General features: G+C 43.2%; 1 protein-coding gene across 1 annotated transcript; it reads right to left on the reverse strand.

Moving 5' to 3' along the window:
• Positions 1-11,745: 11,745 nt before the first annotated feature.
• LOC147903362 (pentatricopeptide repeat-containing protein At2g13600-like) lies at positions 11,746-14,070 on the reverse strand. Its single transcript, XM_087371438.1, has 4 exons — positions 13,459-14,070; positions 13,158-13,209; positions 12,691-13,040; positions 11,746-12,579 (listed from the first exon to the last, which is right to left on the reverse strand). Exons 1-4 carry the CDS (start codon positions 14,068-14,070, stop codon positions 11,746-11,748), a joined length of 1,848 nt encoding a protein of 615 aa, XP_087227564.1.
• Between the last annotated feature and the right edge of the window lie 279 nt (positions 14,071-14,349).

Raw genomic sequence — 14,349 nt, forward strand, 5'->3', positions numbered from 1 at the left:
GTAAGCTTGAAAACTTGTGCAATGGGAATATATCGAAGAGAGACAAGTGCAAATGCAAAAGCATACCTGTTCTCCCCGACAGCGATGCCAAAAATGTAGTGTGGTCTCAGCAGCAGTGACTCACGTGTCGTGGGGTAGTTGAAGATATGCCCATGGAGCTTCCACTCCCTGTTACTCCTTGTGGGAGCAATGCATAGCTCGAGCCGTCCGCAAGTATCACTCAAGCGGCCTCCGGATTGTTACAATGTGGTTTCATGCAAGAAAGAGGGAAGGGAAAGAGGGGAGGGAAGAGGGAGAAGGAGGGAGAAGGGAGGAGGAGGAAGGGAAGAAGGAGAAGGGAGTGAAGGGGGATAGAGTAACAACCACAAAGGCACTACAATGGAAACAAGAGAACACCTAAAACACTCTCTTGGAAGAGAAGAGGGAGCTTGTATTCAAACTTATTCAAACAACAATGAAGACCAAAGTCAACCCTTTGGCCTTTTATACATGTCACCTTTTGAAGGGAGGGCCAAGCCTTTTTCTTTTTAGTACTCTCCCTCACTTTACAACCACGGGCTCGTGTGATTTGGGGCTCAAACTCCCTGAGCGCCCTCACACTTTGTGGTCATGCATGATGCATGAGACTCAAACCTGGAGTAGCGAGGCTCAACTTCGTTGAGACACTCAATGGTAACCCTGTCTCGGGATGATATTTGGGAAACAAACTCCTTGAGTTTGAGTTGTACTCCTTTCATGGCTATTTTCATTGGTGTCGCTATTTCCTATGGATGTGGAGCTAAAAAGTGCAAGGCGCATGCACTCTTCGTGGCCCACAAGTGTGCATCTCCTTGTTCCTGCACCTCCTTATTCCAAGCAGGGGCAGTTGGAACATATATCTTGTGCACGTTGCCTAGAATCTTTGGACTTTGGAGCGGGCTTTGGGTATTTGGGGATCAAACTCCCTGAGTTTGAGCTATACTCCTTCCGTGTGCACATTGCTTGTAATTATTGACCTTGGTGTACTTGGGTATCAAACTCCCTTCTGTTGGAGTAGATTATTCAGCTTGGTCACCTTTACTCATTGATTACCCTGCATTTGGCAGTTGTACGCTGTGGATGTTAACAAAAGGAGGTAATTATAGTCTAGAGTTGAGATTCAATCCTTATGGCAAGTCATAAGTCAATTAGAAGCCTTGACTAACAGTATGAGATCGTGTAAAATTATAAACTAACACCAATATAAAATAAAAAATAATCCAAAAACATAATAGTTTATGCAACATCTAAAGATTTGGCAAATAGCTAGTTTATGAAAGGGTTTCTAGTTCATGGTGCTTATTTTCAAATCAACTACAATTAAAAGCCCAAATTTTGATAAGACAAAGATATGAAGACAATGAAAAAAAATTCATGTATTACTCCCCTCCAAAAATAGATGAGATTTTAACATATGGCAATATATGGTGATTAGAAGAGAGAGATGAAGAAAAAGCAAGACAACACAATGAGACATACAAACAAGGCATACTTTAGTGGTTATGGAAATTTTTTTCATGAAATACATTTTACATTGATATGTACAAATTCTAAAATGATGAAGAAACAAGTCCAATGACAATAATTTGCAGATTTGTAGTATGCCCTAGCCATGTACTTCAACACTATATATTTTATGACAATATTTTAAAGACTATGTCAGGAGCTAATTTTTAACGGCTTTTCGTAAATTTAAAGAATGGCTACAGCTTGTTGAAAATGAAATAGGGAGAAAAGTGAAGAAAACCAGATCGGATGGTGGCCCTTAGAGTCCATTGCGATGTGACATTCACATTCTTGACATCTCCCTCTTCAACATCAATAGACAAACTTACCCCCATATTGTCTTCATCATTAGAGTCAAAGGGAAGCCACCGGCGATTTGTTTTCTTCTAGCGCTTGTATTGGAAAGCTAAATACAACATTTGGCATGACAAAGGGTATCTAATAGCCACATTGTCTTTACATGCATGACATTGAAACAAATCACCCTTTTGGTCACCTGACTTGGTTCCCCAATTCATCCCAAGTAAATTTTCAAGAGCATTTTCATCTACACGCTTGCAGGACCACATAGTTCTTGTTCTATGCATATGTATATTTTGAAATAAAGAAGCAAAAATGTGAAAAGACAAATCTTAGTGACAATCAAATTTGCATGTTATAGTGATAGTATTGATATGAGAATTCTTCTACCTTTGTTACATTTAAAAGAAGAATCTATAAGAATTAGAAGGATAAAAAGGAAACCATACAAATGTCAGTTAAGACTCCATGAAGCTCTAGCACATTACAAAAGGTAAGAACCTATCATATATGGAAATAAGATATAGATACGCTGCAAAAATATGCTTGAGGATGGATAGTAAAATAGCAACGATATTACAACAGAAGTATAGAAATCAACCAGAACCAACTAAAAGAGAACAAACTACAAAGAAGAAGACAAGAATCAGCATCAACAACAAAGATAAAGGAGCAAACAAGAATAATCTACATCAATAGAAAGCAAAAAATGGTCTACATCAAGAAGCTGAAAAAGTGTCTATCAACAAGGAGAATACAACAAAAAGATAGAAACCAATAAGAAGCAACTAAAAGGAACCAAAGAGAAAGGAAGAAGACAAGAATTAACATGAACAGAGAAAAAGGGGCAGATAAGAAAAATCTACATCAACAAAAGAAAACAATAATCTACATCAAGAACAAGCCTAAAAGGAATTTACATTAGCAAAGACCTCGACACCAACAAATTGAAGGTCAAAAGAGCTTGTTGACAAGGTTGTAGAGAGTGAGTGATAGGATTGCACTAGAGATGACTAATTGTATGGCTAACTATAAATTGCATTGAAATGAAAGAAAATGAGGGTATATACATGTTCATCCCTCAAGGTGAGGGTTTGGGTTAGGGTTTTTTCCCATGAATCTTATGTAGTGCTCTTTACAAGGATCCAGGTATTTACATAATCACACAACTTTTTGTGTGATTTGTGTTACCATGAATACTTTTCCATTTCTTGCCAGTAAACTCTCAAAATACTATCAGTAAAATACTACTAACCATTGATAAAAGGACTAGTACCACTAGATAAAAACATATTCCTAGTGGTATATTTACGCATGATTTTAGCCAATGGTACTAGACCTTATACCACCTAATACCTATATGACTATTAGTACCATTGACAAACATATATTTATAGTTGGTAGCATGCCTTTTGCTAGCAGTAATATGCTACTTATGGACGGTACAAATAATGCTTCACGATAATATAAGGAGTTGCTGGCTCATTTCAAGCGCTTTTGATTTGAAAGGTACTTTTTTTTTTCTTTCCTTAAGCCCCACATCAGGGCCTAACCTTGAGAGTATTCCCTATCTCACGTGCTCGCAAGGCTCGAGAGGTAGATGGGACCACTCTTTGGGTGCAAGTGACTAGGCTCTCGCAAACAAGGATGTGGTTTTTTGCTTGTTTTTTATTTGTAGATAACATGTTTTTTTTAAAACAATGCAGTATGATACATATTGCATGCATGTAATCCAACCCCATCAAAAAAAAGCATGCATGCAATATGCATGATATTCCATGCTTGCATTGCAATCAATATGCATGATGCATCAATATATCAAGTTGCATGCATGCATTCAAGATCATGGTGCATGCATTGCATGTTACATATCTGTAAAGTGTTTCAATTTGCTTGTATCTTATGCACATTAATAGAATCGTATGTGTTAAAATTTGATTAAATTTGTGCATGCAGAATACCTTAGAACCTCAGAATACCTTACGTGACCGAGCCAAAGGAGTAGGAAAGAGATCTTTAACACAAGATAGGTGTTGCTAGCTTCTTGCAAAAGGTCCCAATCTGACAAACAATGCTACCCCACAAGCAAGAACCAGCGTAGTGCAAGAAAGGAAGCGACACAATGAGATAAACACAAGTAAATCCTGTAGTAATAGCACTTGATGCTAGGTGCAACACACAGGGATGTTGATATAGAAGCTCGACGAAGAGGCTTTAAAACAAAGCCCAAATGAACCCGAATGGGGCTATGGAAGGCTCTCAAAAGAGGCTTTAAAAAATGTCTTTCTTGCCTTTTCTTTTTTTGGAGGGAGGGAAGGCCGGGGGTAGTAGTACACTGACCTGGGACAGCTAAGACACACTTAGTTAGCCTAATCTAACCCAACCCAACTTAACCTAACCCTAGTTTGATTGACCTTGACTCTCAGTTAACTAAACCTAGCTAACCTAATCAGACCTCCTAACCTAACCTAACTGCACTAACCCGACTATGTAAGAAATCCTAGATTTACTATATTTAGAAATGTGCTAAGGAACAGAAAGGAGACTGAAATAGCAGAGAACAAGGAATAATTGTATTGCTTGAATGTCTGTAGGGTATCTGTTGTGTGTCATCCATACAATTGGGCCTCTCTTATATAGAGAGTGAAGAGTCACACATGAAAAGGTGTGTACTCCAAAGTGTATGTGCATGAAGAGGTGTGTACCCCTTGTGAAGGGTGTGACCCTTGATCAGAGGGTACATTACAATAGGAATGTCTCTTCAATAGGATGTCTCTTATGAAGGGTTGTGCCTCATAGGAAGTGTCCCGTCGAAAGGGCATAGGGTTGTGCCTCATAGGAAGTGTCCCGTCGAAAGGGCATACCCTTCCACAAGTGTCCATTCATCAAACCATCCATAAGTCTAGAAATAGAGAAAGGAATATGTCACAGATCGTGACATCCCCTCCCACTCAAAATAAGGACCTGGTGGAGATAATGAACTGATGTAGAAAATATCACGGTAAATTCTGAAAATACTGCTATAAAATGTCAGGGTACTACTGTAAGTCTTCATCAGATTGCCAAGTAGCATCGGAGTCATCCAGATCTCGCCAAAGGACAAGGAATTCTGTGATAAGTCGATGTGGAGTCTCTCGCTGTCGATGGTCCAAAATACTCTCAGGAATAAGGAGAACATAATCGTCTTCAATTTCTGGGACATAATCACCTACAGGAGGAACTGCTTCATCGCCTGGAATGTACGTCTTTAGCCAAGAAATATGAAATGTCGGATGTATTTTACCCCATGATGGTGGTAATTCCAATTTATAACTTAAAGATGAATTTTTCTTGATGATCCGGAAAGGTCGATAGTATCTTGGTCCCAACTTAGGAAACACAGACTTAATCATCTTATAGCGATGTGGGGCTACAAATAATAGCACCATGTCACCAGTGTCAAATTCCAGGTGACGTCTATGTTTGTTGGCAAACCGTTATACCGCTCTTGCACTTTTCACATGTGATCCCTGACTTGGAGTAGAATGTCTTGCATTTCTTGAACCAGTTGATCAGCTAGGGCCACTCGATGTTGAAGTACAAAATTCGTTGGTACAATCGGAGTGTGTCCATAAGCTGCTTGGAACTTTATCGGATATGATATTCTTGGGCAATCCATGGTGTCGGAAGATGTGTTGTATGAAGAGTTTGGCGCTGTCCGGAGCATGTGCACTGCTTTTGCAAGCAACAAAGTGTGCCATTTTGGACAATCGATCAACAATTACCATAATCTGAGTGTTACCTTTGGAGGATCGTGGTAGTGTTGTAATGAAATCCATGGAAATACTTTCCCACCTTTCAGTTGGAACTGGAAGAGGCTGAAGAAGTCCTGTTGGAAGTCGTCGGCTTGCTTTCATTTGTTGACAAGATAAGCAAGATGTAACCATTTTGATGACATCGCTTTTCATCTGAGGCCAGTAGTATGTTGCACTGAGTAACCTATAAGTCTTGTTGATGTCTGGATGGGCAGCATCAGGAACTACATGATGCTCTTTTAACAAAAGACGTCGAACATCCTTGTCATGTGGTACAGAGACACGATCTTGATAATACAGAAGGTCGTCCGTATAAGAATAGGATGAGAAAATCCTCTGTTCGGAAGTCCAAGGTTGATCTTTTGAAAGAACTTGTACTGCTATGCCGAAGTCTTTATCATTGAAATACTTCCCTTTGAATGAATTCGAAACATCCACAGATAATGTAGAGATTACCATAGCTGATGCTAGAGTTAACCTGCTGAGAGCATCTGCAACTACATTGCGTAGTTTTGGAATGTACTCAATGGTCATGTGAAAGTTGGCTAGAAACTCAACCCAGCGTGCTTGTCGAGCGCTCATGACTGGCTGAGTAAAGATATACTTTAAAGAGTGATGGTCTGTCTTGACCACCGAGTCGGCTCCCATGACATAATGTTTCCAAGAGCGATAAGCATGTACAACGGCAAGAAACTCCTTATCATAGACCGGGTATCGAGTTTGGATATCAGAATGTTTATGGCTGTCAAAAACAATAACTCTGCCTTCTTGCATCAAGACTGCTCCTGCAGCGATGTCGGAAGCATCGGTCATGACCTCAAATGGAAGGTTTGGGTTAGCAATAGCCATAACTAGTGTGGTAGTGTGAGTGCTTGCTTGAGTTGTTGGAAAATATACTCTGTTTCGGGAAGCCACTGAAAAACTGATGTGCTTTTCAATAATTGGGACATAGGAGCTGCAATTTCGGAAAACTGATAGACCTTTGTATGGTAGAAGTTTGCCAATCCAAGAAAAGAGCGGACATCATGAACATTCTTAGGAGTAGGCCAGTTTCGGATTACCTCGACCTTCTTGGAATCCACAGAGATGCCTTGAGCTGAAATAACATGTCCCAAATATTCGAGTTGGGTCTTAAAGAACTCACTCTTCTCAATGTTGATGTAGAGAGAATTTGCGCAGAGAACTTCAAAAACTTGGTGAAGATGTTGTTTCTGCTCGTGTAGGGATCTGCTGAAAACGAGGATGTCATCGAGGTAAACGATGACAAACTTATCGAGGAAAGGCCTGAAGATGTCATTCATGAGTGTCATGAATGTGGCCTGGGCATTGTTTAACCCAAAAGGCATGACCAAACATTCATAGTGTCCATACTTTGTTCGAAAAGCTGTCTTGTACTCATCGCCTTCTCGTATGCGAATTTGATGAGAACCTAAACGAAGATCAATCTTTGAGAATTGTGTTGCATGTAGAAGTTGATCGAAGAGGTCATCGATGCGACGCAATGGATACTTATTTTTGATAGTGAGCTTGTTGAGGGCGCTCGGTAGTCGATGCAGAGGCGCATTGACTTATTCTTTTTTTCCACAAGTAGTATAGGAGATCCGAAAGGGTTGCGACTGGGCCGAATGTGACCTTTGTTGAGTAGTTCAGTCAGGGGGCATTTCCTACAGGCAGGAGCGAAATTCGCTCTAATACCATTGTAAGAAATCCTAGATTTACTATGTTTAGAAATGTGCTAAGGAACAAAAAGGAGACTGAAATAGCAGAGAACAAGGAATAATTGTATTGCTTGAATGTCTATAGGGTATCTGTTGTGTGTCATCCATACAATTGGGCCTCTCTTATATAGAGAGTAAAGAGTCACACATGAAAAGGTGTTTACTCCAAAGTGTATGTGCATGAAGAGGTGTGTACCCCTTGTGAAGGGTGTGACCCTTGATGAGAGGGTACATTACAGTAGGAATGTCTCTTCAATAGGATGTCTCTTGTGAAGGGTTGTGCCTCATAGGAAGTGTCCCGTCGAAAGGGCATACCCTTCCACAAGTGTCCATTCATTAAACCATCCATAAGTCTAGAAATAGAGAAAGGAATACGTCACAGATCGTGACAGACTAAAACTTAGTAAATACTGAAACAAATCTACGATTTGTTGACAGACGTGGGACGTGCCACGAGAATCTGTGACACGATGCGATGGTGAGGAATCCATGGCTTGGCAATCTCTACATCCTGCTGGTCAATGGTGGCATGAGCAATCAAACGATTGCCCACTGGTTGGCTCTTCAAGAATTTAGGCATGTGTCATTAAGTCAGACTTGTAGTCCATCTTTTGTGTATATCCACCACTCGTGTATATCCACCACTCATGTGATGCGAGTGCTGGCTCAATATAGCCATCTGCCCAGTCTCGACCCCATCTATTTTGACCCGCCCTACGAGAGACTAGCAAGTGGTTTTGATTTCAATGGCCTTGATTCAATCTTCGTCGTTGGACAAGAGAGGACAAGAGACTAGCATGTGGAGAGCTAGCAGTCCGATTCGTTCAAGACATAGCAAGTAGTCGATTAGTTGGAGGATCTCTCTCATGCTATCCAAATTCCATTCTTCGACTTGCTGGTCGCTGGTGTTGTGTTGAGGTTGTTGCACATTTGTGCAGAGCTGTGTTGCTTGAACGTCTGGCCTCAAGTGATGAGTTGAGGCTGTTGGCACTGAGTCTGCATTAGGGATGGCGAACAACGCGATGATGGGTGAAAGGAGGAAGCAAAGGTGTCAGGGTCGGAGCTCTGATACCAATGTTGAGGTTGTTGCACATTTGTGCAGAGCTGCCTTACGGGCGTTGAAATTGGATCGTCCCTTTTGTCTTTTCGTTTGTGTTGCCTTAGGTTGGGTGGTTGCCCAAAAAATTAAAGGGTGGGTTTATTTAACCCTTGGGTATCTAGGGTAGACCTAAGGTTTGGGGCTGGGTTCTCCTTTTTAACCCCTCTAGGTACCCTTTTTATAAGTGCTTGGTGCCAAAAAGTGTGCCTATTCGAAGGGGTGTGACCCTTGGAATAGGTGCACCTTTTCATGAAGGGGTGTGTCCCTGTTTTTTAAAGGGGTGTCCCCACATGAATAGGTGTGTGCTTTTTTCCACGATGGGGTGTGTCCCTTGGGTGAGGAGTCAAAACTCTTCATCAAAAGGTGTGTCCGATGGTGGAAAAGGTGCGTCCCTTGGTTTTGGGACAGCCCAAGCACATGAAAAGACACGATTTTTGTCGTGTCCATTCACATCAACTCGTGATGTGTGGGAGATGGAGAGGCCATTGATGACTTTAGGTAGGGTTGGCGCTAAAAATTTTTACGCTCATTCTCTCCATCTCTTCCATGCACACTGTGCACGGATATCCTTCTAGCGGAAAGAGATGTATCAGATAGGCGCTAGAAGGTCGGGGGCATTTCCTACAAGCAGGAGCGAATTTTGCTCTGATACCACTGTAAGAAATCCTAGATTTACTATATTTAGAAATGTGCTAAGGAACAGAAAGGAGACTGAAATAGCAGAGAACAAGGAATAATTGTATTGCTTGAATGTCTGTAGGGTGTCTGTTGTGTGTCATCCATACAATTGGGCCTCTTATATAGAGAGTGAAGAGTCACACATGAAAAGGTGTGTACTCCAAAGTGTATGTGCATGAAGAGGTGTGTACCCCTTGTGAAGGGTGTGACCCTTGATGAGAGGGTACATTACAATAGGAATGTCTCTTCAATAGCATGTCTCTTGTGAAGGGTTGTGCCTCATAGGAAGTGTCCCGTCGAAAGGGCATAGGGTTGTGCCTCATAGGAAGTGTCCCGTCGAAAGGGCATACCCTTCCACAAGTGTCCATTCATCAAACCATCCATAAGTCTAGAAATAGAGAAAGGAATACGTCACAGATCGTGACAGACTAAAACTTAGTAAATACTTAAACAAATCTATGATTTGTCGACAGACGTGGGACGTGCCACGAGAATCTGTGACACGATGCGATGGTGAGGAATCCATGGCGTGGCAATCTCTACATCCCGCTAGTCAATGGTGGCATGAGTAATCAAACGATTGCCCACTGGTTGGCTCTTCAAGCATTTAGGCATGTGCCATTAAGTCGGACTTGCAGTCCATCTTTTGTGTATATCCACCGCTCGTGTATATCCACCGCTCATGTGATGCGACTGCTAGCTCAATATAGCCATCTGCCCAGTCTCGACCTTGAATCAATCCATCTATTTTGACCCGCCCTACGAGAGACTAGCAAGTGGTTTTGATTTCAATGGCCGTGATTCAATCTTCGTCGTTGGACGAGAGACTAGCATGTGGAGAGCTAGCAGTCCGATTCGTTCAAGACATAGCAAGTAGTCGATTAGTTGGAGGATCTCTCTCATGCTATCCAAATTCCATTCTTCGACTTGCTAGTCGCTGGTGTTGTGTTGAGGTTGTTGCACATTTGTGCAGAGCTGTGTTGCTTGAACGTCTGGTCTCAAGTGATGAGTTTTGGCTGTTGGCTTTCAGTCTGCATTGGGGTTGGCGAACAACGCGATGATGGGTGAAAGGAGGAAGCAAAGGTGTCAGGGTCGGAGCTCTGATACCAATGTTGAGGTTGTTGCACATTTGTGCAGAGCTGCGTTGCTTGAACGTCTAGTCTCAAGTGCTGAGTTAAGGTTGTTGGCACTGAGTCTACATTGGGGTTGGCGAACAATGGGCTAATGGGTGAAAGGAGGAAGCAAAGGTGTTAGGGTCGGAGCTCTGATACCAATGTAGAAAAGGAGGCAAGGGCAGATTAGAGGAAGATGATAGAAGGGCAAAAGGCAGAGAGAGTGAGGGGGGAGAAGGAAGGAGAAGGGGTAGGAGAGAGAGGAAGACGTGGGAAGAGGAGAGAGAGAGAGAGAGAGAGAGAGAGAGAGAGAGAGAGAGAGAGAGAGTAGGCTGCAAGTAGGAGAAAGGAGTGAGAGTAGACATGATTAGATGTCACATCAAAAGTGTATAATGAGTGGTGGATAGGGACTTGTATAGTCCTTCACATTTCCCACAAGTAGCCCTTTTTCCCCATTCATTACAATTTAGTACAATACTGAACGATGACTTGGAAACCCAATAATCCATTTAGCTTGGAACGATGACTTGGAAAAGTGGGATTTCAAGCCTAGATGAAGTGTAGTTTTAATTTTCATGGTTAGACCATCAATCTCAAACATTAATAAGCTTAAGTAGCATCCAAAGGCTGACAGGTTGCCAATTTGCTAGCTTAAGGGTTCGCATTGGCAGATAGAAACTGGTTATGGATAACGTGCTCAAAATGATCGCAAGTTCATACACCTTCGATTCTTTGAAACTTTGTTACCACCCAAGGAAAGGCATTGTCTTTTAGCAATAAGGCAACCTGCGATGTCTTTTTATTGTCAAGAAGACGATTGTGTCAATGTGTAATTGCACTTTGGCAGGCCCCTAGTCAAGGATTTGCGGATTCGTCGGTTCTTCTGCCTGTTCCATAAGGTTTGTATTCGATCTTTACGTATGTGTACACGCCAGGTCTTGTCATCAACTGATGTCAGGGTGATGGAGAGGTCACTATGGTTCATCACTGAAATTCAATTAATCCATCTCTCCATCTCTTCCATCCATGGTCTCCGTCACGGCCTTCAAGTGCATCTTCTTACTTTGTTTGTGGCAGCTAGGCAGTTATTGTCATACAGAGATCTGAGGAAAGGAAGAGATATCGATGGCATGCCAATACATAAACTGAGGAGCAAATTGAATATCTATTCCATGTCAAAGCCTCTCTTATATAGAGGATGCAGAATGACAAGTGTCCTCACCAATAGATGTAAGGATGAAGAGTTGTGTACCCTTTTTTGAAGGATGTGAAAGGTAAGCCTATATTGAAAAGTCTGCCTCTCTAAGAACAAATCTGTCTTTCATGGGGCTGCGTTTCTTTTGAAGGTCATACCAACTAATAGTGCCGTGTTGAAAGGACACACCCTTTCACAAGTGTCCATCCATAGGGTGTAGGAAAGGATTAAGGAAAAAACACGCCACAAACTGGTCTCCTCCAGCCAACTGCTCAGCCTTTGCAAACATGGCAACATATCCTATTACTGAGAATGGGATGTGACTCTAGGAGATAAACTCATGTACCCTATTATTCACATCAATGCAACTGCTAACTGGCATTTTCTTCACACCAGTATCAATCATTGCCTTACCGACCTGCACTACATCATCCGATCCATTTTCCTTAGCATGGATGTTTGCTAGTAAAACATAAGGTGAAGAGTTCCTGGGATCTATCACAGAAACAAAATTTGCAGCACGGGCAGCCCGATTGGCATCATTGTGAATTCTGCACGATGAAAGCAAGCTCAACCATGCTGAAGGGGCATGTTCAAATGGCATACTGAGGCTCAGTTCCTCTGCCTCTTCCAATAGTCCTTTCCGACCAAGAAGGTCAATCATGCACACATAATGCTCCACAGAGGGGGTTATGCCATGATCTCTATTCATAGAGGCAAAGTATCGCTTCCCATCAGCAACCAGACCTGTATGACTGCAAGCAGTGAGAATGCCAATAAAGGTGACCTTGTCTGGTTCGAAGCCTTCGGCCTGCATTTGAACAGACAGATGCAGGGCCTCCTTGCCATGCCCATTCTGGGCACACACAGTGATAATGGCATTCCAGGAGACTACATCCCGCTGTGGCATCCCTCCAAAAGCTGCCTTCGCATCATCTAGGCTCCCACACTTGCCATACATATTGATGAGGGCATTCCCTACAACAACATCCAACTCCCATCCGCTGTCAACAACACTACCATGGATCGCTCGACCCTCTTCTAGGGCGGCCACATTGGCACACGCATCCACAACACTAGTGAGGGTGATCTTGTCTGGCTCAAAGCATCTAGCCTGCATGTGACGAAACAATCGTAGGGCCTCCTTGCCATGAGAATTCTGGGCACATGCAGCGATCATCACATTCCAAGAGACCAGATCCCGCTGCGGCATCTCTGCAAATACTTCTCTTGCATCATCTAGGCTCCCACATTTGCCATACATATTGACAAGGGCATTCCCCACAACAATATCTGACTCCCATTTGTTGCCAGCAGCAGTAGCATGGATTACTCGACCCTCTTCTAGGGCTGACGGTGAACCCTCATTCAGGGCTGCCACACTGGCATATGCATCGATAATGCTGATGAAGGTGACCATATCTGGCTCAAAGCCTTCCACCTGCATTTGATTAAACATTTGCAGGGAGTCTTTGGCATGCCCATTCTGCGCACAAGCAGCAATCATGGCATTCCAGGAGACCACATCCCATCGTGATATCTCTGCAAACACTGCCCTAGCATCGTCTAGGCTTCTACACTTGCCATACATATTGACTAGGGCTGTCCCCATAACAATATCTGAGTCCCATCCATTGCCAGAAACAGCAGCATGGATCACTCTACCTTCTTCTAGGGCTGCCACACTTGCACATGCATCCACAATGCAGATGAAGGTGACCTTGTTTGGCTCGAAACCTTCGTCCTGCATCTGACCAAATTGCTGGAGTGCATCCATGCCATGCCCATTCTGTGCACACGCAGCGATCATAGCGCTCCAGGAGATCACATTCAACTCTGGGATCTCTCCAAACACAGCCCTCGCATCATCTAGGCTTCCACATTTGCCATACTTATGGACAAAGGCTGTGCCCAAAGTGATGTCTGACTCCCATGCATTGCCAGCAACGGTAGCATGGATGACCCTAAGGACTACCAGACAGTCACAAGCTTCCACAACGCAAATGAAGGTGATCTTGTTTGGCTCAAAGCCTTCAACCTGCATTTGACCAAACAGCTGCAGGGCGTCCTTGCCATGCCCATTCTGGGCAAATGCAGCGATCATAGCATTCCAGGAGACCACGTCTCGCTGTGGCATCTCTGCAAATAACGCCCTTGCATCATCCAGGCTCCCGTTCTGGGCAGATGCTGCGATCATCATATTCCAAGAGTACAAATCCCGATATAATATTTTATCAAAAACAGCACGTGCATTCTCCAGGCTCCCACACTTGCTGTACATTTGGATCAGAAGGTTGCTCAAAAACCTGTTGCCAACATACCCGCGGGTGTTCATGTGTTGGTGTACACGCTTGCCCTGAGACAGGGCCTTGGCACCAGTGCAACGCCTCAAAAGCCAGGCATAGGTAGCACGATCTGTCTCTGGCCCCAGCCGACCTAGGATCTCTTCATTCAAGCTTCCAGGTATAGTGTCTTGATTTCTTTGATGGCATCCATCTACCATATGTGTGCGATACGCCTTGCTGATTCCTTGCTGGCTTACAACCTCTTCAGCGATCGACCCACTCTCTCGTAGCGTGGTGGCAATCCAGCTAGAAAAGGGGAAGGGCAGCCAACCTGGAACCTTGTGGTTGTGCCTTCCAAAATCCATTTTCGCATACTTACCCCGAGGGTTGGGTCTATCCGAGACATTTAAGCTCGTCGTCCTGCAACCTACCACTCCGTGTGCTTGCCTTCTCCTTAAGGATAGAGGCTCAATGGCAAAATGAGACATGCCAGATGCCGATGGTGAAACAGAAGAAAAACAGAGTAATAGAGCCATATGTTGGGACGGATAGAAAAGCCAAGACGCAGAGCCTGACTGCACATTCTACAGGGCTGAAACTATTCGGATATGGGAGAGACCCAAGACAAAGTGATGGGTGGACAC

Source organism: Dipteris shenzhenensis, chromosome 3 (assembly GCF_047967505.1).
Source record: "Dipteris shenzhenensis isolate YYH24624 ecotype China chromosome 3, Dip_SZ_1.0, whole genome shotgun sequence".
Lineage (NCBI taxonomy): Eukaryota > Viridiplantae > Streptophyta > Polypodiopsida > Gleicheniales > Dipteridaceae > Dipteris > Dipteris shenzhenensis.